General features: G+C 36.2%; 1 protein-coding gene across 1 annotated transcript in view; it reads right to left on the bottom strand.

Annotated features, from left to right (window-relative positions):
• The window catches only part of LOC145690401 (uncharacterized), a 95,961-nt gene extending 71,401 nt beyond the window's left edge, over nucleotides 1–24,560 (bottom strand). The window contains exons 1-3 of the mRNA XM_081765243.1: nucleotides 24,363–24,560; nucleotides 15,706–16,881; nucleotides 9,238–9,316 (exon numbers count right to left, since the gene is read on the bottom strand). Of these exons, the coding sequence (XP_081621369.1) occupies nucleotides 9,238–9,316; nucleotides 15,706–16,832 (1,206 nt within the window). The 5' untranslated portion in view covers nucleotides 16,833–16,881; nucleotides 24,363–24,560. The remainder of the gene's footprint in view (nucleotides 1–9,237; nucleotides 9,317–15,705; nucleotides 16,882–24,362) is intronic.
• Between the last annotated feature and the right edge of the window lie 110 nt (nucleotides 24,561–24,670).

Below are 24,670 nucleotides of genomic sequence, written 5' to 3'. Positions count from 1 at the left end.
CTAAATAGTAGGCTGTTTGTTTTTCAATACGAAAATGCCAGGGTTCATAAAGCACATGCCATTACAGAGTAATCTGAGAAAATGTAGGTGCAAGTGCTCTACTGGCCAGTCAAATAACCCTGCTTCAATCATATTGAATATCTTTAGGATGAGTTGAAATGAGAATTGAGGGCCAGACCATAGCGTCCCAAAATCACCATCACACTGTTCACCATGTTGCAGGAAGGATGGAGAAGTCTACTGCAATTTTATGGAAAGTCTTCCTAGAAGGACGAGGTTGTCACCACGGCGAATAGCGGACATACGACATACCAACTCCGTATCAGCACAAGATGAGCAAGTTGTCGGTGGTGTCCCGTATTAAATAACAATGTAGTGTATATATGTACAGGACTTTCGAATCTTTCAGTTTAACGTCCCACGAGTATGTCCTTCAGGCGAAGGAAGACGGATGACTAAGGCAATGAATAATAATGGAAGAATTGGTGGAATGAGGATTGGGAATAAACAGAAGTATCCCGAGAAAACTCACGAACACGATATTGTCCACCATAAACTTACTTTGTTGAGGATCGAATCAGGAACCTCACGGGCCATAGGTAAGAGCCACCGGGCTTCCTACTACGAGATATTTCGAAAAGTATCACAAGTCAATAGAAGGCACGCGAAGTTTTTACTGTAAGAGAAATTTCACACAAAGAATTTATTTTATGTTAATTCCAATTTTATTTTCTTCAGAAAGTTGTTTTGATATCCAATGATCACATATCTAATATACCAGCTTTTCTGTTACTGCGTCATACAAACGAGTCGGAGAAATTTGCGGCAAATGTTATAACAGTTCAGATGCTGTGAACCGACGGATTTTAGGACATTTATGTCAATTTTGTGCACGAGTTCATTACTGACTACAGATGGACGGCCATTTCTTTCTACACTGTGCAAGGTTGTTCGTCCATCTTTAAATATGCTCTAATGACGCATAACATCTTCCTCATCTGATCCGTAAACACTACATATTTCACCAGGGCCGTCCTACTGATTTGTGAAGTCTGGGGAGAAAGAAAATTGCGAGCAAAATGACATAGGTGAGAATTCATACTCAGAATAAATTAATTATTTCGCGCCCACTTTGACTTTTTCATATGAATGATAGCGATATATTATTAAATATTTGAAAAAAAAATGGGAAACTAGAAATATTAATAGTCGACTCCATAATACACAAGCTGTATAAGAGAATCAGTGATGTTTGCTGTATATATATTAAACAGCATTCGCGACATTTTATATGGCGTCAAATGGTTTCTAATTAGAACAAACTTCAAGCTTTATAATAGTAATTCATGATAAATTGAATAATAATTTAACTTGACAGCAGTACTGGTAGACTACAGTACGTGTGTAATTTCTGTAGGAAATTGATCAAATTTTTACCGTTATTATTATTATATTATTATTATTTATAAGTAATTGATCTAAGAGGACCTACCTTAAAAGAAATAAACTTTTCTTGTGGAAACCCCTTGATGCTTGCATTTACTTTAGTTCAATAGTTAAATATAGGACACCTAGGTTTTAGAACTTAATGATCTACAAACTGATAACTGCTTCAGTGGTGATGCACTTCGCGACATACAGTCGTAAAAATGTCTTACAATATGATAGTTCACCATCTCTAAATAGTTTGAATCCCAAGAATGAATTAGAAAGTTTACTTTTCCTAAACGGATCCTATGGGGCGAGACCTGGGGTAAGCCTTACCCACGAGAAGGTCCTGCAGTTCGAGAAGATGCTGACGTACTGGCTACAATCAACAGGACGGATGTACCTTTCCTCTACTATTTTTCACCCATACGCAGACGGAAGTTTTCTTTGGTTTGCCCCTATACATCGCACTAACCATGTGCAACTTAAATGAAAATTGTCTATGCTAAATTATAATTCTGTAACACAGTGCATCAAATCCCTGCCGATCAAATTAAAAAAAAAAAAAAATAAATGTATTAATACGTGTGTGCCCATAAACTATTTCTCCTATTATTTATTGTCTTACAAGCTTTACGCTGACTACTGTATCAATATTTACACCAAAGAACAGTTTCTATTTCTGCGTAGCTTAGGTTTATTATTATTTTTTTGTGATGTGTGTTAATGGTACATAATTAACGTTGTTTCGGAAAGGCGTCAAGCAAACACATTTCGATTTTCTAACACTTAAACACAAATAATAAAATAATTTAATAGTTAGTTGTTTTATATGGAACAAATAAGAACATATTTAAGGAAAAAAATATTTTTATAAGAGTAATTTTTCTATATTACATGTTACATTTGAATCGCTGGGTATTAGAGATGCAAAAAAGCTGACTATTTTGGAACTGAGTTTTTCCTCCCATAAAACGCCAACTTTTTGAGTGAAAAACAGAAATGTTTACTTTTATTTATTTATATCACTTTCTTCTTCATGTGCCATTTTTGTTTCCCTGAAACGGATTTTACAATTAAGAAAGTGCATTAGCAATATCCAATGCTTGTAAGTACTGTGTTCAGTCCGGGGCTGATTGTCTTGCTTGGTTTTCAAACTGGCATTGAGTTGTTACCTGCAAGTGTAAGTTATGCAACCCATATATATCTCAAGTGTCGATTTGGTTGCCTCAACATTTTATCAAGTACCTGTGGGTTATACATCTCTTTATATGTTTTAGTAGTTGCTTAAGTTCAATCTGGCAAACAGGAAAAAGAATACCACAAACCGAGAAACATATACATTGTAAAAACATTTTTGTTTAGGTATAAACCTTACTTACATTTCGTTTTTCGTTCGGGCAACATTTTATTTTGAGCTTCAGATAGCTCATTTTGCAAAATTAAGATCATAAATGACTAAATATTATTTTAATTTAGCATCATTATTCACAGAACTACCTCTTTCTTTATTGTTTTATCATATTAACATTTTTAAATTAAAGAGATTGTGGATAGGATTACATGTTCCCTCCCTCCCCAGTCTCAATAAATGTTATATATATATATACACACTGGTGTACACAATTTGAGGACGAAAGTAAGATTTGCATGCTATGTCACTCCCAAGTGGCAAGTGCTACACTCGGATATTTGAACAAAAATGGCATTTTTATAAAGAAGCAATAACTTACACCCAAAGCATTGTGACTCATGCTGCCTCCCATGACATCACAGAAGTGAAATGGTTCTTAAAAGGGTGTGTGATCACCACGGACAGTGATAAATGCTCTGCAATGTGCTCCCATGCTGTTCCAAAAGTTGGAAATAACTTGTTGTGGTATGAGATCCATTACTCCATTATTGCTGTTGAAAACTGCTGGATGGTCTTTGATGCACCTGGACGTACTGCGAGACGTCTCCTTATAGCATCCCAAACGTGTTCGGTGAGATTCAAGTTACGGAGAACAGGCAAACAAGTCCATTCGCCAAATATCCTCTGTTCCATGAGTTCCATTACCTGCGCTGTTCGATGTGGTTGCATATTATGTATCCATAAAGTTGGGGTCAATTGAACTTCTGAAAAGGCACGTGTAGAGAAGTAGTGACACAACATCGTTGATCGGTGAATGTACCGGGTTCAAAAATTGGGAGATTAGTATATCGATGCAACATTATGCCTCCGTAATCAAGAACATTATACCCTAAAACGATAATGTTCAATAACGTTCCTGTGTTCATTGCGTCTTGCTACGTTTCGCCAGATGAATGTCCATAGCCTACTCAGGCTGAATCTAGTCTCATCGGAGAAGAGAACGACCCCATTCCTCCTCGGTCTAATTCTAATGTTCTTGGTACCGACGTCAGGTATCAACAGTGTAGAACGTAATGGCCGTCGAGCAAAGAGAGCACCCCAAGCAGTCGACGTGCCATCTTGGAGCGTGACACTTGGCGAATCCTCTTAGATGTGTTTGCAATTGTACCGGCTGTTTGACGTAGATCCGTTCTTGCTTGTTTCACAGTGTAGTGATCGACTTTGCTGTAATTGACTATGGTAGAGCCACTTCTCCTTCGCACCCCATTGCCTGCGGTTCGGAATACTATTCATGTACGTGAAACAATGCTGCAGACAATATTAAACTCTTGGGCCACTCTCTGCACTTCTTTCAGTTTTCCGACGATTCTTCTCCATGTGAAGTCACTCAAATGTCTCTTGTCCATGTTCTTGTGAGTGTAATATCACCACAATGTACTTTAACAGTTTTCCGACTGACTCACACTATGACGTACTTTTCATTTAACTACTCCGTGTTATGAAAGCAGACACATTCGGTGCTACGGTCACGCTGACGTCACGGTACGCAACGTCTTTCTCCCGGTGCACATGTAGGAGACCTCTGGCAACATGTTGTCAGACTTTCATTCATTTCCATGGACTACGCAATATTTTATGATACTTTATCAAGTTTTGCACACTAGTATAGTTACAACAAAATTTCGATTTATTCATAAATTTTAAATGATAATTTTGCTACAGGAAATCTACATTTTCAGAGCAGTTATTGTTCACAAACTTTTTACTAGAACATTTTTGTCGTTAAAACTAGGTGTTTACCGATGTGCACTTCTCTTCTATCGAATTACCAATTTCTTTGATATTTGCAATTTTTTAGGATTTTCTATTGGGAATGCAGTAATTAAATGTTTTTTCGTAATATAATGGGAAAACAGAGAGAGAAAGTACTGCTATCTCTCCACTAAAATTGAAATATTTTTAAAAAGCCCAGAAAATTTCCCAGGCAAAAAAGCCGCAGAAAAAAAGCTCCTTTCTAGAGTACTTGCATCTCTACTGCGGATTAAAGGAAAGAAATTTGATGCATACGATGTTTCTTCCTTCAAAACATACAAATATACCGTTCACTTGTTCGAATTAAATATTACAGACGTAAGTAAAAGATTTTCTTTTTTTTCTTAAAGTTATTGGATATTAGTTTGTTTATGTATTTTTATGTGTCTTTTCACCAATGAGACTATGTTAGATGCAGACCTAAAACTTAAACTGGAGCCCAAACTTCATTACTTCCACTGGGAATCAAACGCACCGGAGATACAGGTACTAAGTACCGTCAGTTGGGGTGACTTGGGCATACTTCATGCATACTTTTGTTCATAACTTTTTCTGTGATAAAGGTATTATTCGTACATTGTTTGTGATATATAAATACTGATGGAAAGCTAAGCCTTAAAAGTAGGACTTCTCATTACTCAGGAAAGGAAACAACTACATTATGCCAATCTTACAACAGTATTGGGGGGACTTTGGAACTCTCTCTTTTCTTTGCATAAATGAACAGAATACATCATAAGGGTGTCAAAGTCAAAACTTCCATGTAATTCTGATGGCTTACTGCAAAGTTATAGAGATTTTCAAATTTGGAAATGACTTTGGCACCTTCAATTTCATATAATTTATGACAATTAAAGCACAATGTATGACATTGAGTGCTCTGTTCTGCTTCTTGACAAATGTAAAAATGCTAGAAGATAGTACATTGATAGGAAAAGAAAATTCCCATGCACAAAATATGTACAGGGATGTGGACCTTGAACTTGAAAAACAATCACTTCTATCATCCCCTCCAAAAACAAAAGTAGATAGAACCCGGAATACAAAAACAGTCACTTTTCTGCTACATCAATATCCATTGGAAATTCATATCTTTCCCGTGCCAATCCTTGGACTTGTAGAACTGGATCAGGTAATACTGCCAGCATGTCATGTGGTCCAACTGTAGACGGATCTGATTCAACAACACTGAACACACTTTTTTTTTATTGCTGGAATGGAGTCCTGTAACCCTAAATTCTTCGTCTTCAAGGACCTCTCTAATGACACAAAAATACTTACAGGTTTATGTATTTCTTTTACCTCCTTTGAATGACACTAGAACAAATTTCTCAGGAAGATTAGATTTTGTTGGAGCTTCATACTGGTAGGTGTCCATGCTGGTAGTGGTTTCATTTTCAGTAGTATCATCATTTGACTGATCATTTGAAGGTAAGTTTAAATCTTCATCTTCGTCTGTGCCTGAAGAACTTGCAGCCGTCACACTTTTGCCTGGATCAACAGTGAGTCGTTTCTCTTTCCGTCAAGTTCTGACGCTACTTGAGTTTCCAAATCATCTTTCTCGTAAAAGTTTTACGAATGTATACTCTACTTGCTCTTGAATTCGTTCCTGAGCTGGGTAATTAACTGGTTCAGACAAACCTTAAAGAATTCTCTTCAAAACTGCTGTAGAGTTCAAAGGACAAATTCCTGTTGCTGAAAATCCACTTTTCAAGTCTTTGGTAACATTTGCAGATATATTTAGAAGCAACATTAAATGAAATGTTAATTTAGTTAAAGTTCGAAAGTCACTCCACAAAGCATGCCAGTCACCCCAGTTCAAAAGGTACATACTCACTCTTTCGTAGCAATTTCGTACTTTTGGGAATGCGAAAAGAACAGCTAAACAAATAACCATGCAAAATCTGGAACGGATATTTTTTATGGTGTGATGTGAAGTTTGAAAGCTATCGAAAAATGACGTTTTCCTTACGTGTTTTAAAATAGTGTGTGCAATTGCAAAAAAGCATTCTGATTTGTATAAGTGTAGGCGGTTTATTAGAATAATATCTATTTCACACACTTAGACTCAGCAAGTGCAAAAATTATGCTGTGTCTGGGAGTAAAAATAATTGAATACGTTTTTTTGGTAAATATGCCAAAGCCACTCCAGATGCCAAAATCACCCTAACTGACAGTACACGCATTTCATTGCACGAAGTGTACTAGAAATATCTTCTCAATTAGAGACGCTCACAACCCACCTTCAACAACACTCGAATTAAAACTAATACCAATGGAAGGAGAAACATAAAATTTTCAGTTCCTGGTAAAACTGTCACGTAGTTCAACAGCTGGCCACTAGGAGTGATATGAAAGAAAATGGCTACCAACGAAGACAGGAGAGCATTTTGTGTTATTATTGTACTATCTAACAAGTCTAGGAGGCTTAGGTGGGCAGGTCATGTAGCTAGAATGGAAGAAAGTAGAAACGCTTTTAAAGTCTCGACTGGTAGACCCATAGGAAAACGACCATTAGGAAGACCTAGGCGCAGATGGGAGGATAATATTAAGATGGATCTCGCAGAGATAGGAATACAAAGTAGAAACTGGATCCAATTAGCTAAGAATAGAAGTCAGTGGAGAGCTTTTGTGAACGCGGCACTGAACCTCCGGGTTCCATAGGCCATAGAGTTAGTTAGTTAGTTATTGTACTATCTAAACTATTTCAGCCTGTTATCACTACGCAACGTAATTATCAAAAAAGCTTAGTGAAGATATATGTAGGAGCACACAATCATAGGTGGTATTCCAATTTTGAAGAAAGAAGTTGCATCTGTACGCACTGGAACAATGAAATGCTTCCTAGCAACTTTCGCACGATATCCACTGTCAAAGCCAGCAAGACTGTGTAGTAGATTCTGGGCAAACTTCTGTGATTTTATATTTATCGATTGCAATTGCTGCAGCTCTGAATCCAGTTGCTTCCTTCGTGAAGCCTCTTTCCACATTTCGGATAGAGTCAATAAACGTAATTTTCAATCTGAGGAGCGGAAAGAAGCCCACATGCCTATGTGAGGCCTCGTATGTACGATTTTCCAAGATGAATGTATTTAGCATTATAACTAACTAACTAAAAAAGTGTATTACATTTTGATGAGGAAATAATCACGGAGCTTCCGTACCTGAAAATATTACAGACATGCTTCCACTTTTTTATTTTCACAAACGAGTCACGAGTGGGCTCAATTGGCGACTACGAAATGGATGGATTGGCCATCATGCTTGTGCTAACAGTTAATTTCCCGGACATTACGCTCTATGACTTGTTTAATACAGGTTATCCGGCTTCAATCGTCGGCAGGACCTGTCACTGAAGATTTTTCCGACCACTTTTCTTCTTGACGATGTAGTTTTGCTGTGAGTTTGGTAAACTGTCTTGAACAGTTCCTCGTGACATACCCAACACATCTACCACTTTCACGCTCGCACCACATAACAGAGTGCCAACTACTTGCCGTGGCTCCCATTTTACGGTATCGCGGTCTGCTCAGTTCACTGCACACTGCCGATCTACGCTCCTTATGTAGTACGGAGTTTGTCCTTAATACATCACCATGAACAGCTCGGGGCTGCGGTACCACCCGCGTGCTGCCACCCCACACATGTGACGTATTTTCAACTACACATGATTCTATTATTCTGATAATCATCTGCAAATGTAGCACAACAAATTACATTCTTGGCCCAAAATTACGTTAGAATGTTACCTAATCTATGAGACAAAATGAATCTAAGATCATATAATGTATTAGTTAAGATGTCATCAAGCCTTATATCAATATAAGGCAAGGCATTCAGCTTTAACAATTTATGTTTACCATTTTTTCCGCCACGCTACAGAAGTTCAATCGATAGACCATTCTCCCAGACTAGTAACCCCTACAAGCCAAAACGAGTAAAACAGCTTTCGTTACTTAACCTCCTCTTGTATGAATTCCTTCTAAGTGGATTGTATAATCCAACATAATAGTTTACGACAAAATAAGATAAAATTAAAAAAAAAAAAAAAAAAAAAAAAAAAAAAAACAATAAACTGTGACCTTCCGAAAGTATTAGGAATTACTCTTGGCATCTAACGCTATTTTCATGCTAGAAAGGAACCTTAGTGAATATTTCCAGCAATGATCCCATAATGTGCGAAGAGTTCAAGAGGTCATCGATTCGTCATCAGTGCAAAGTGGGGCATTTTATATTTACTATCCTTCATGTCAAACCATTCCTCTATTGATGCTATGAAGGTGAATGAAGGGACATCCTCTCAGCAACTGCGAATATTTGATTAACTGTTAACTAACTGATTACCTAAAAGGAGTACCAATATAATCAACTAAATATGCGTAAGATATTAAATTAACTGCACAGCAAGTTTCTTAAGACAATAACCAGAACTAATACTCATAGTCTTTCTTCGAAAATTAAAAAAATAAATATCCATTATCATATTTAGTACTTAATAGTTGCTTTTTTTCTTGAACTTTACCGAAGCTCACAAGGATCATTTTTTCTCTATTTCCCTATTTCACTTTCATCTACTCTAAACTTAGAATAAGAACTTCATTCTTAGCTCTTTAAAACAAAACAAAACAAAAACTAAAATTTACCTTTTTTGGATGAATGGTAGTGGTCCTTTCACTTTGCCGTGGTATTTTTGTATTTCTGCTCCCATCAGTAACGGTTGTTCTATGAAATTAAAAAAAAAAAAAAATGTTAAAAGTATAATCATTTTAGCACTAATTTTCTTCTTTCTTTACCAGGTTATTAGCTAAATACCAAAATTAATGCTCCAGTTCTATAGATACGTTCACACACGGCTGTAAACTCTGCGAACAAACTCAAACAGTCTTAAAATTTTTGCTGTGTTCATATGTGGTCTAGTAGTTAACGCATATATTTCGGACGATTTTCTTTACAGCGACTCAGGCGATTTTGTTCATATATTTCAGAAATAAATATTTCATTAACGTTCCAATAATGTTGCACAAATAATTTGCATCATAATATTCATAAGGGTTAGTTTACTCTTTTATTTATTTATTTGTAAAATACGACTCACGCTGTTTCGTTGGTATTTTAAACATAAATATTTCACTAATAATCCTAACATATGACATAAGTCATTTTTTATGTAAAGAACTTATTAGTTTTGGGGTGATTTTCTTTGGGCAAAGTTTTCCGAAAACATAATTTAGATCTTATTTTACAAGAAAATAAATGATTAACAACTGCAGCACAACATGATTTGCTGTAGTTTACGGAATAAGAGTGAGAAAGTTTAGTGCAGTGGCTCGTACCTTTAATTTATTTACTAGATATGCTAGCTTTAAAACAAGTTAAAAAACGCCATCCTTTGAAAAATGTTTACGACGGTCAATATACATCCTTCTCTGCTCAACTGTCGCTCAGTGGAAGCGTATATGTAATGCTCGTCGTCACTGTTTCAGCAAGCAATAATGAAGCATACGAAACCATCGTAAGTGTTTTTCAAAGTACAGTATGGTATTTTTGGCGTTTTAAACGTTAGCATATCAACAAGCTATAAAAAAAAAAACTGATATTTGGAAAGCTACTTTCTCTTTCAAATTTTTGTCACTACATTGACCCCCTATGTCTACACTTTCCAAACAAAAATATCTTGCCTCACCTTCCACACTTATGTTTATACTATGCAATATGTATATCAAATTGTCTTTTTAGGTTTCAATTTTAATAATTATGATTTCAACTATCATCTGCAGTGCCTCTCAGACCTCGATTCAACTGTCGTCAAATTTGATGCTATAGGCAGGAGTACCTCTCATGCAGAGCGGTAAAGTTTTCGCGCCAAAATAATAGTATTACAGTAGATGCTTACAAAAATCTGAGGTGTTCGAGCGGTACTGTAAATATATAAGTATATTCATTTTAGTCTTGCACATTCGTTCCAACTGAAGACATATAGTCTACATGAAATAGTGATACAACAGACAATTTATCTGAAACAGGACCAACAAAATCGTACTTAGGAGATGATTATGTCAGGATACGGGAACTTTCTAGCCAAGAAAGGAAGGGTGCTCATTATAACTGGATACGCTTACTGAATTTCAAATCAATCAATATTCAGTTAAGAGATCAATATGCAGAATAGTGGCATGTATCAAGTATCTTGCACTTGTAATGAAACGTGTTTTAGGATTAAGGATGACAAGAAATACTGCAACTAGGACAAAAGAACATGTTTGAAAATAACAGGGTGGCCACTCATTTGGAATTTCAAAATTCCCTGACTTTTCCAGAAATTTTCCCGGTTTTCCAGAAAATTTCTAGAGATATCTAAAATTGGTATATATAGGAACCTTGGGCAACTCAGGAACACGAACCCCTAAATTCCAGTAAAATTATTGCTTTTAATTATTCTTTTGTGATTCCAGGCCCCCGGGCATTTGTCCCCTATTCCCCCTCCCCTGTCGCCGGCCCTGCAAACCCGTAAACCATTATTAAACACAAATCATGTGAGTTATACGGCAAAGAAGTCCATGTGTTAAGAAAAAGAATTCCTCGAAAACATGATATTTTGATCCAGGCCCATAGCTAAGAAATGGCCAATGGAGGTGGAGCCCGCACCCTGCGACAATCCTCAACTTCCTTGACTGAAATTTTCATTTCTTTTTTAAACAAATATATGTTTAAAAAATAAGTAGTCAATAATTCTTAATTTATTTTCTTGGAAAAACACCATTACAGAATTTACATAAAATCGGTTTAAAATTGCAAAATTCAAATCAAGAAACTATTCTACTCATTATCTACTTATTATTCGTTAATTTGTAATCAAATATTTCTCCGGATTTAACAACAAATATACAATACCTTCACCAGGTGTGCTTATTAGCAACTCTGTCATGTTGCAGTACAAGGTTATGCTATCGTTCTCTGACGTCACAAATGAATGGAGAGGACAATTATGGAGCTACCTGTATTAACCTTCGGTTAGTCACAACATTTAGATCCAAGGTCTTTGTCGCAATGTATCAGATTGATACATTCGCTTTCCCATTTGATTTAATACTACTAGTCATTTCTTATTATCTTTTTTAAAAAGAACATGAAAGCATTGACTTATGCTACGGTGATTAATTACGTCGCATTGTGTTTTAAATGTTCTAATTTGAGGAAAAAAATAAATTATGAAAACATTATGAAATCACAGTAGCTCAAGAAAAAAAATAGTCACGGAATAAGTCGCAAGGTATCAGATTGATACACAAACTTCTGGAAGCTTTCTTCTTTATATGCTTTTGTATCTAAAACACAAACATATTACATATTGCTTTTATTTATTCAAAATCTAAAGCACTAGACAACTAAAGCAAGATTATTATAACAACTCAATCCTCCGTGAATGATATTGCTAAGCACAAACACTGCTTAGGAATGTTGTAGTGTCTCTAAACAAAATAATTATAGGAGAGTATATAGAAAAAATGAACTTATATTAAGTCATTATACCCCTGATATCATGTTAGTTCGAATTCAAAAAACAGAAATATAAACAATGACAAATTTACTCGTCACTCGATTCAACTGGTATTGTTTCTAATCGAGGAAAGCAATCGGTGCACACGGGTTCCATATGCTGGAGACAAATTGGTCGGCTGCATTTCTTGCATTTAGTTCTGGTCACTCTTCGTTTTTTGTTCTTCCTACATAAATCGCAGCTCCGTCGCTTTTCTGAACGTTCAGTTCCTTCACCAACCGATTCTTCATCTGCTACATTTGCTGGTCGATACTTTTCCAGAGTCGCTTGCAAAGCAGAAGGAATCCCTTGATTTAGAAGACTTCTCTTGCAGAGCTGCTCATGCACAAGCTCATGGCTTAGTTGTTTCAAGAAACGCCTCCTAGTAATTTTAGCCTGACCATTACCAAGAAAGATTATTTGTGAATTTATACCAGCTATATTCAGCATCGAGAAAAATACAACACACGGCCAGCGCTGTGTATTTCTGGCTATATTGAACGAAGCACACATTCTGTCCAAAATGTCAACACCTGATTTCGTCTGATTATAAAAGGTAATCATTTCTGGCTTTGCGGCAATTCCACTTGTTTCGTCTATACGATCATCAAAATGCTGGCTTGATACTACTAAAACATTTCGGTTTTTCTTCGGTACATAGGAAACGAGAGTAACATCATTCGAAAATGCAAACATGCTTGACTTTTCAGGCCTATACTTTAGATTCAAAAGTTCCAGTGGCAACTGTCTTTTATTTTTCTTTATGGTTCCCACATACGATAATTTCCGTACTTTCAAGTCAGCAATTAGGTTCAAATCGGTAAACCAATTGTCCGCAGTTATATTTCGTCCTGTTCCAATTATGGGCTGCACTAATCTCTTGACATCAGCCGGCTTGTTACTAATGGAATCAGGCATTTTTCCTGCATAAATTTCCATGTTGTAAGTATAATATAATTTTGCATCAACCAATGCATAAATCTTAATTCAGTACTTAGCAGGCTTTGCAGGGATGTACTGTTTGAAGCGGCAACGGCCGCGGAAAGCATCCAGCTTTCATCTATAGTAACATTAGTGGACAAAGAATAGTTCTTTTGGCAGTTTTCAACAAAACATGTAAACAGTTCCCGAATAGCAGCAATATTGTCCACCTGTTTTCTTTCGTCTCGTGTAGTACGGTCATCAAACCTGATGCATCTGATCAGAAATCTAAATCTTCGGAGACTCATAACCTGTCTAAATATTTCCACACCATCCCCATCAGTTCCCCATAAATCGTCCAGTGTCAGTCTATTTGCGTGCAAAGTTCCGGCGAAATAAAGAAGACCAATGAACCCCTTTACTTCACACAAATTGGTATCACCTGCATCACGTTCCCTTTTGAAACTACCCCGCACGATATTTATGTATTGATTAGTATATCGAACGATGTCTTCAAGCATTTCTTCAGTGAAAAAATTTTGCCACCACTGTAATGGAGTCTTACTTTCTTTAGCAACAGCAATCACACCGGGAAGCTTTACAACTATATTTGGGGAGGCACTCGTCTATTCATTTGACGCGGAACAATTTGCCACTTTGTAGTTTTATCTCTACCAAGGTACACTAATTTCTCATTTGGGTCACGTTGTTCTTCATTTGGTTCACTTTCTTCTTCAGTGCCACTCTCTTCTGTTTCAGAATCTGTTTCACGTATTTCTGGCGTACAGTCTTCTGCATCAGTGTCGGCAACGTCACTAAAATCTTCGATTTCAGCTGGATGAATTGACTCATTATCATCAAACAATATTTTCCGAATTTCTTGAACATCAATCGAATCACTGAGATTAAATACACGTTCACGTTCTGCCATAATATACAGTAGCAACTGTGAGCTTAAAACTTGAAATACTTGTCTAAGAATAAATGAAGAAAAACTGAGCTAACTGAAACATAAAATACCTCTCTTATAACACGATTAGTCGCAACCGTTCTATCTGATACACAGCCGTAACTACAGCGCTATGTGCGAATGTCACCGTGAACTCTTCTACTCATAGGTTTGTAGAGTGGAGCTTGAGGAATACACGGAACGGGCGCCGCGAGCGACATCGCAGTCAAAAATGTGCGTAGAAAAATGTTCAGCTGTATCAATCAGAACCCCATGCGACTAACCGAGTGTTAAGAAGTAGCGGACTTCGGTCTAGAAAGCCGGCATTAACAACTTTAGGTAGGCCCGGGTCCCAAAGGTTTTGTCGTGCCAGCAGTGGCGTGCGGTGGTTATGCAACCGGGGAACAGGTCGACATAGATGGGAAATATTGTGTAACAAAACAACGGAACTGAAGTAAATGAGCACCATTAAAATGTGCTTTTAAGAAATCAGAAAAATTTGAAGCTGATTTTTTTTTTTTTTAGAACAATAGTACATGCAGTAGCGGAATTGGGTGTAAAAACTAGGGGGAGGGGAATGCCATTACTTCAAATTGGTGATCAAAAGGTCAAATATCTGTAAAAAAGCATGGCCAATTAATCGTGTGGCGCAAAAAGTACTGCCGCCACTGAGTACAAATGCATGTGGAATCCACACAGTTTTTGATTCCACATAGAAATACACGCATTAACCAAAATTCCACACATTTTGTGGAATTCGACACACATTCGGAACTCTTCCGGCAGAAATACTAAACTATCGTTCAGCCTTTATATTAAATCACGTGACCACCAAAACGGGATGAGGGGCGCAGCCCCGAGCGAATTCTGGAAATCAAGCAGCCATCGAACTAAACAAGTGTGTTAATTACAAAATGGTCCCGATTTCGCTCCAGCTCAATTCATGGGCAGCACTAAATGACAAAAGAATATGAAGAAAGTATGCGCAGCCCAAACCAGCAGAGCTAGATAGACGAAACCTGGAAGGAAGGAGAAATCTGGGGGCGAAGCCCCCAGCGACCAAAGCTATTTCGTATATAAATAAACCGGCTAAATGGCTAGGAATACAGCAGAACGTAAATTTTCTTCCGAGTAAAAATTCCATGTTTTTCATCAAAATTCCCTGACTTTTCCAGAATTAAAAAATTCCCTGACTTTTCCAGGTTTTCCAGGTGAGTGGCCACCCTGAATAAATATCTAATACCGGGGTTTTCGCGACCTTTAAAAAATAAATCACATGAACAGAAAAGATTTATACAAATCAAACAATAACAATAAAGACTGGAGAGTTTGGGAGTTGTCACCCAAAACTGGATGACACTGGAATTCAATGGTTGAAATGGATTATTTTCAAGATTTAAGATGCTAGGAAGATAAGAGCTGATAATGATGATTTTTGCCAATATGACAGTAACAAGATAGTGGAACAAACGTAGTGCAGAACAATTGGCAGACTTTTTTTTTTTTTTTTTTAAATAATCCATTCGTGAAAAGCCCATGGCGTAATACCTTTGTTCCTTATTATAGTAAAGAAGGAGTCCGCAGAAGAATGCAACTTACTATATATTGGTGTTAATAAAATATGAAATGAAGAATATCACATTCATTTGATTCTAATTGTTATACTCAAACCATCATAACATATATAAAATTGCTTATACGCACCTTATATTGCCTCGTTCAGCCTGCTGCGATGCGGTTGAAGATTTAACAGCTTGTGGCACAAACGTAGGAATAACAGGTTGTGTCACTACTGAAGGAATAACTATCTGCTGTCCTATTGAAGGAATAAGAGTTTGCGTTATTACTGAAGGAATAACAGCCTTTGATTCTATTGAGGGAATAACGGCTTGTGACGCTATTGATGGAATAACTCCAAACTGTTGATTAACAGTCATTATGTTTGGTGTATTAGGAATTAATTTTCCCACAACTTGAAATCCTAGATTCGTCTGCTGGACAAGTAACAAGGAACCAGGAGTACTCACTGACCCTGTCACATTAGTATCAAGCAAGTTTTCTTCTTCTGCTCTGTAGTCCATCGTATTAGTATCAAGGAATGTTTCTTCTTCTGTTTTGCATTCCATTATGATGTCGTCAGATATAATTTCTTCTGGCAATGTACTAGGAAATATTAACTCACTTTTGATTTCATTTTTTAAATTACATTGATCTTCAATACTAGTTCTTTCACACTCTGATTTATTAACATCACACTGATCTACAACACTAGTTCTTTCATATTCTGATTTATTGATATCATATTGATCTACAACACTAGTTATTTCACACTCTGATTTATTGATGTCACATTGACCTACAACACTAGTTATTTCATATTCTGATTTCTTTATGTCACATTGATCTACAACACCAGTCCTTTCACACTCTGATTTCTTGACGTCACATTGATCTACAACACTATTTCTTTCATATTCTGATTTATTGATATCATATTGATCTACAACACTAGTTATTTCACACTCTGATTTCTTGACATCACATTGACCTACAACACTAGTTATTTCATATTCTGATTTCTTGATGTCATATTGATCTACAACACTAGTTGTTTCACACTCTGATTTCTTGATATCATCACACGTATCAGTTCCGGCTTTGCTCAACAGTTCGACATAAGTATCTTGATCTTTTAGTTTCAGATCATGCTTATCGTCTTCCAATAATTTCACTTTTACCAATTGCTCTGTTTTTACTGGAACCAACTCAAATATCGGTAAACATGCCGAACCACCTCTTTTCTGCCTATGTGTACTCTTTCTGCTGGCCATCTCGGTGAAAATTAATGCAAGCAACAACAGGAACTTTAGGTTTCGCAATCTAAAATGAAAATTATATCTAGAATTATATTAAAACTTTCCAATACATACTCCTAAAATTTAACACACAAAAATACACTGAAAATTGGAGTTCAAAATTTGGAATATAAAATCAAATTTGCTACATTAGGTTAAAAATATAGTTAAAATATCAACGAGCACTTCCTCTAGAACAATATCCATCAGAACAAAAGCAATATGCTTGAGAAGAGAGCACAGGTTCTTTCCGGAATTCGAGAATGGAGAACTTCACCACGTGATTAAAACTGCTGAAACAACACCTCTTGGCTTTTTTTTTTTTTTTTAAAGCAAATTCTCCCGCGAGCTGTATGCTCCAACCTGTCCTGCAAGATTATTCGAAGCACGGAGAGAGTGATGATGAGGTTACAGTGCAATTTCCTGATGGACACTGGTCTAGAATCTTGAGCAATTAGAAATACCAACAGAAAAATTGTTGTGAACAGACGTTATAAAATATAATTTCTCTATTTTAACATTTTACAGAACGGCTGGTTAGCACTTCATAATCCGGAGGTCCAGGGTTCAATTTAGGGACTAGTTATCTTCACCGACCTTTTCCGAAGGACTTTCCTCAATTCCACCAGGCGAATCCCAACATATATTTTTCGATAAAACAATCTTATTCTGTAATTATACTACACTAACTTCGCACTTTTAATTTCTATAACGAAGAAACTACTTGTAAAAGTCATTTCATGATGATACAATCTTAGTAGAATGATGAATCAGAATGATAATTAGGTTCAAACCACGTTATAGATAGTGCATTTTACATTATTTATACGAATATCAAAGCTTTTACTATGTTTAAGGTTGAAAGTCAAATAAGATTTCTACACAGTTTCAAAATTGTATATAGAATTACGTTATTATTATTATTTAACCTCTAGTATTAGGATGGGCCATGAGCCAGTTGACAAAAATACATTTGAAATGAATTATTTATCAACTATGAAATTGTAACAAGTTGTATCATAAAATGTTATATTACCTAAACCAAGTTGTTTAAAGTGTCCTCACCATTTTCAATATACAAATTATATCTCTCAAGGGTAGGAAAACATATTACATTACTAATGTTCATTAATTTATCAAATTCAAAACTTATACTCTTTTAAATGTTTTAGATCCGTAATTTTTTCAGAAAAAATATTTATTTTTCATTATTCCTGACACAAAAAAAAAAAAAAAGTCCAGACTTTTTGGTGTTTGTGACCATGTTTTTTTAAAGTACGAACAATATTCATCCTTTGCTATTCATCGTTAACTTACTTGATTACAAATGTTGTCGTTATGTTGAAGCCTAGCGTCCCTTTTCAGCACAAAGACACAGTAAGTGTGTCTACAGTTTACGGTGGAATCGGAACCATCAAAGGAGTTTTAACATTTTTGTGTGTATTACCATCGGGAATCAAACCTAGGACCACGTACACCAAAGGCGTAGGCGCCAGCCACTAGATCAGCGCGGAAAGCTACTTAATTACAAATGTAACATTACAAATATAAGATTTAAATACTTAATAAAATCATTTCTTACAACGTATTGTTCACGAATCACCACACAATGCAGCGTGTTTCAAATTCATTTGAATGATTGTAATACTTTCGACCACTTCCTCGAGTTTTAGTTCGAACGGTTGTAGTAGTTCGAAATTATTTTGCCAGGTTGCAGAGTGACAAGATGCAAGATGGCTGCTTGTGATGCAGCTAAAGCATTTTGCATCCTACAATTTCACCTTAGTTGATCTGTTGTAAGTGTTCAACATGAGTTTCGTGCAAAATTTCGTATAGAATTACTATCATAGAAGTCAATGTCCAAGCAGTATCAAAAATTCAAGACAATAAAAAGCATTTAAAGGGGTAAAATCGTCTTGTAGGCCTTCTACGTCTGAAGCAATGTCGAGAAAGTTCAAGCTTATTTTGGATCACCGGACTTAACCCCTGCGATTTTTTTTTTTTTTTTTTTTTTTTTTTTTGGCGGGGAAGGGAGAATTTCAGACATCATGTACAAACCACCTCTACTCTAAGACGTCCATGAACTGCACGAGTGCATTACTGCTGCAATGTAAACTGTTCACGAAAACATGGTGAAACAGGTCTGGGAGAAATTGGATTACTGAATTGATGTATGCAGGGTAACAAAGGGGACTGAAATTGAGTATTTGTGAGTTGCTGCATTTCAACTTTTATAACAAAAACTTGGGCAGTTATAGTACTTGTGTGTACATTTAAAACGTAATTTATACAATTAATGAACAAAGAAGTTTAAGGAGTTGAAATTGTTTAAATCATTTTGAAACATTCTGTATATCGCTTACATCAATCAGCTACTTCTGTTCTAGGAAATGAGAACTGAGTAACTGCTAGTGTGAAGCGACTTATCGTCAGCACTGTATTAGAGATTCTCATTCATCTCAAATTTTCTGTTGCAGATAAATTGATGAAGGACAAATTTTCTCCAATCGGCGCAAAGTAACGTGTGAATATATATTTCTAGAGGTTGTCTACGAAACTATTGATGTACGTCTTTATGTAGATGGGAAGGCAAATGTGCCTTGTAATATGGAACTATCTTTCGTGAAAAACGACCATTTCTTTACTTATTTATTTATGAAGTAAAACATACAGTAGACAATGCTGCAACAACGAGAATGAAAAACTGCATTAAATACACTAAATAAAGTTACAGTCCAACAACTTCATTTTCTAAAAAGAACATTTAAATGAGGCATATCCAATTCACAGCACGCATCGACACACATACATGACAAAACTTGCTAAGTTGAACAGACAAAGTCGCTATGCGAAATAAGACAAGTGGCAAAACGAAAAAACTTTATTTACCTAGCTTCGACTCCCGATGGGAAAGCATCGAACATAACACAGTGGTTCAGATCCCACTTTAAGCTGTAGATTTTGTCCTACATAGTCTGACAAAACACGTAATTACAATAATCTTTACTCAATAAAAACATGTTAAAAAAAAAAAAAAAGAAAGAAAAGATGGATCATTCTCTTCCGCGATCTTTAAGGAAGCAGAGTTTGTTGAAAATTATACAGAAGTAATCAGAATCATACAGTATTTGTATCATTAAATACTAAGTTGGAAGAAAGAAATCCGAAACACGTATGCAAAACAAATTATTTACCACAAAATAATAGAAGTATAATGCAACACGAAGATAGTACTGGGGCGTCATTTCAGGTTTTGCTTGAGGGGGTGTCAACATTCTTCATTATATATATATATATATATATATGTGTGTGTGTGTGTGTTTGTGAAGAGAGCGCGAGAGAGAGAGGGAGGGGGGATAAATAGATATACTTCTCCACTAGTCTAATGTGTACCTTAGCGAGCGTGCACAAGGTTCCGGTTGGATCCCCAATAGGGGAACATTGAACATGCTACAATGATTAGATAGTTTGTACCTATTGCTTTTATATGTACTCTAGGCATTATGTAACCTAATGTTTACATACAATAAATATTTAAAGAAAACACTTGCACCATTCATTTGACTGTAACCTCTTTTATTATTATTATTATTATTTCTTGAAAAATGAAAAGAAAACGTTCATCTGCACTCTGATCTTCCGACGCTGTACATTTTCAAATCATTTTAAAGCTATATACGTGTGTTAGCTATATATTCACTAAATTACATTATATTACCCACAGTTCATATTGTGGAGCACAAATGGGAAAGACAGAAGTGCATGCCTATATTAGTAAATACTTCAATAGTTGTCATACATTATTGATAGATACATCGATCATTTTTCTGCAATATCTTAAAATTAGTCATTTAAACAACTGTCAAATTAACAGTTAACATCCATATCTATTCAGTTCCAACCATGTTTGCCCATATGTTATATTTCTAATAGGTGTGTGTGTGTGTGAAACGCAGGGAGAGCAATTGCCCCATTCTGCCCCCATTTAAATGACACCCTGAGATAGTACACTATAAGGTTTTACAATAAATTTTTTATCAGACAGGAGTGGAAGTAATTTATCAATTGGAATCTACTATCCCTTTTCGGCATCAAGCATATATGATGCGGGGCCTCGTGTTTAAAATGAGATCCAAACCACCATAGTGGATCCACGTTCACGAACAAGCTTTGTCAACTATTTTCCCCTCGGCCCACAAATAATATTACCCCCTCCCACACACACACATGTACAACAACAATTTCCTGTGGCCAATAGTGCTTTTGTGTGTTTGTCATATAGTCCGGCCCGCGGGCCGGGTCGGGCTATATAAGCCCACGGGCTCGACCCGAGATCCGTGCCGATCTCTAAATCACGCTACCTTGCTTTTAACATTTATGTAATCTGATGGGTAATATCGTGGGAAACCCATCAATTGGATAAATCACGGATTTTTTGTTTTCATTGAAGTAGAAAGGTCGTTTTCCGTTTTCTCAAGGTTCTTAATCTACTTTCGTAAAACACCGTGGGCTAAGGAAAAAGATCCTTTTTTTTTTTTTTTTTTTTTTTTTTATTGTCACTTTCGCAAGATTGACACTAAAACAGATAAACCTATTACAATACACACAAGCTAAGAAAAATGAAAGAGAGTTGTTAAATGTAAAAAGAAGGAAATATATTCACAAAATACATTTTGACACCCAAACTCTTAATGAATTGATACTATGCACGGTATTTTCAAAAAAAATGTGAACGTCCCACTCCTTTCTTCATTGACGAAACCCCTGAATTATTCTCAAATGTTAATAAGTGAGTTTCGTCTCTCAGTGTGAAACCGGAATAGACTTCCAAACTATGTGAATTCTACATTAAAACCTCAAGTTGTACATTTATAACTACTGCAATAGAGTAATAAGATCAAAGACAGAATCCGTTTCTCGGACGCTGGATCCATATTAAAAAGCCACTAGACCTACTCGCAGTCCCGTACTGATTTTGTTCTAAGGCGATAAATGTTGACACCGGAAATGGCAAATTTAAACGACTTCCTATTTGAATAAAGTGTTACTGAAGAAGATGGTGCTTATTCTTGAGACGCTGTATCAAGTGAAAAAGAAATTAGCTGAATCTCGATATCTATTATCGTTTTCATTGTGTTGAAGTCAGTATTGAATCCAGAAGAAATAGTAAATTTGAACCAGAAGAAATAGTAATTTGAATCCCGTTTCGGTAGTAAGTTGACGATAGTCATGCTACGTTGCCTTAAAAAGTCTGCATCGTTTAAAAAAAAAAAAATCTCGCTACCTGTTACCGTTTTCGTTCTATAGCGATGTTATAACCTGAAATGGCTAATTTCAACTACTTCCGGTTTGAATAGAGGGTTAAGGAAGGAGATGGAACCTACTCTTAAGAATGCTGAATTGATTGCACAGAGCCACGTCTTGACACCTCTTTCTGTTTTTGATCTATGGATATCAATACTTGAAACCAGAAGTACTAATAAATTTCAACTGCTTTTGTTTTCGGTACAGTGTTGCGGGTTGTAATATGATTTCCGGACCTTGTATCGATTGCAGAAAACTGCTTGTCGGTATCTATTATCGTTTTTGCTCCATGGCGATAAATACTGACATCGGAAATGGTTAATTTAAACCACTTTTGGTTAGAATCAAGGATTAACGGAGGAGATCAAAACTATTCTTGAGACCCTGAATCGATTGCAAAAAGCTGGATCTCAGTACCTCTTTACTGTTTTGCTCCATGGAGATCAGCATTGAAACCGGAAGTAATAGTAAATTTCAGCTACTTCTGGTTTCCGTAGAGTGTTATGGGTAGTCATGTTCAGATTGTCTTTAGACACTGAATCGTCTTCAAAAAACAGTTTCTCGCTATCTGTATCCGTTATTGTTTTCGTTCTATAGCGATGAATGTTGAAACCGGAAATGGATAATTTGAGCTAAATCTGGTTTCAATAGAGGGTTAACGGAGGAGACAGAACGTACTCCTGAATGCTGAAAAAAAAATCTCGAGATTTCTTACTGTTTCACTCTGATATTTGTCAACATACGCACAAAACCGTTCTATAAGACTACTGACACTTATGCACAGCTTAGTTCAGAGATCTAGAAAGGAAGAGAGATAACCTAAGTTTTCAAGGCTTCTTTGTTTAAATTTTATTTGAGTGTCTTAGAAGATATCGTGCAGGTATAGCTTTGGCGCACTACAAGAAATAATTGTTGAAAAATTGTAATTCTTTCACCAATTTACTTCTTATTGCCTCCTAAAAGATTTGCGCTGGGCAACATGAAAATATCTCACTTGGCATAGATAAAATTCAAGGGGACCACCAGATATAATTGTTGAAATATTACAATTCTTTTTCGATTTGCGTATAAGTACGGATTCCGGATGTACGGTATAAGAACTAAAGTGCAAAAACACAAACCAACCTGTGCTAGGTGGTCACTAAAAGCACGAATGCTATATAACCAAGTCAGGGTAGGGCGAAGCTGGTGGGCCCGCGAGGTAATGGAGGGTGTCCAAAGGGAACACGCGCATCAGCCATGATTGGTATACGCGTAAGCGAGGACAGTGAAAAGGAAGTGGAGTTTGGGAAATACGCGAGTTTCAATAGCACTTGTCATGGCTTTATACTAGTAACGTTCCACTGTGCAGAAATACTCCGCCAGCGGAAAATAACATGTAATATGCACTCACTTATTTTATCCATCGTAAAGGACTTGTTATGATTTTACACTTGTAAACCTGAAATACAGCTGTATTACTATGTATAAAATTTTGTCGCCTGCAGAAATATGTTCCTTATGAATATATCTTTTCATACAAAGTATTCAATTTCATCTGTAAATCTTCCAAAATGTGGTGCGCCAAAACTACACCAGCACCGAACATATATTAACATCCCTGGAAACTGGGGGTGTTCAACAAGCAGGAGCAAAGTTACGGTGAGCATACACCAAAACGATTCATGAAAGAAAAAAGGGAACTTTATAACACACACTCCAGCTGCGCATCGATAAGTAGGGCCGCTTTAAAAGGCTATAGTAGAGTAAGGTAGGGATAGGAATGGGTTAGCTTATGGTTAGGAATGTTTTAATCCACTTTCTTAAAATTAAGAGGGTGTAATTTTTTTCTGAGAGCGTACACAAGTTGGAGCTGGCGTTGTAAAGCCCCCCCCCCCAAAAAAAAGAAGAAATGCATGTCAGCTGTAAACATTAATGTAAGTAAGCCAGAATTATCAACAACTATACATCCTGTAGCACTTGAAATGGTTTTGCAGTAGCAACCGAACCCTTGTCAACATAAAATACTTCACTGTGCAGAAATGGTAATTAATATTCTAGATAGGCGTCTTTCATGCTCTCATTCATTTTAAATGTAAAATTACCATTAATGGCGGATTATTGAAAATCTGCTACAAAATTAGAATTGTATATTTATTGTCACAACCCAAACTTATCCACCTATCTCCATGACAACTGTGACTCATAGTTTAATCAACCAACCTGAAATACAACTTCCGAACTGACTGGAACGCTGAGAGCAATATTGATACTTGTAATTGCTGCTACATTAGAGGAACATCTGATATATTGTAACCTTTTGGTGTTAAACTCATTTAAAACTATCCCATACTCAATACCACCTCAAAGTGCAAGGCTTGTTTACATACAGCAGTGAACACAAACTAGTGTCTTCAGGTTCAGGTTCAAGGTATTTCCCTTCCTTCTCTTCGGAAGTTTGGATCCTGAAAAAAAAAAAAGTAAGTACTGTTTTTTTTTTCATTTAACTTTTTCCATTTTCTTTTTCCACC

This window comes from Thermobia domestica, chromosome 7 (genome assembly GCF_964235325.1).
Source record: "Thermobia domestica chromosome 7, izTheDome1.hap1.1, whole genome shotgun sequence".
Taxonomy (NCBI): Eukaryota; Metazoa; Arthropoda; class Insecta; order Zygentoma; family Lepismatidae; genus Thermobia; species Thermobia domestica.
The sequence above is the reverse complement of the archived record's forward strand: the minus strand, read 5'-3'. Positions and strand labels throughout refer to the sequence as shown.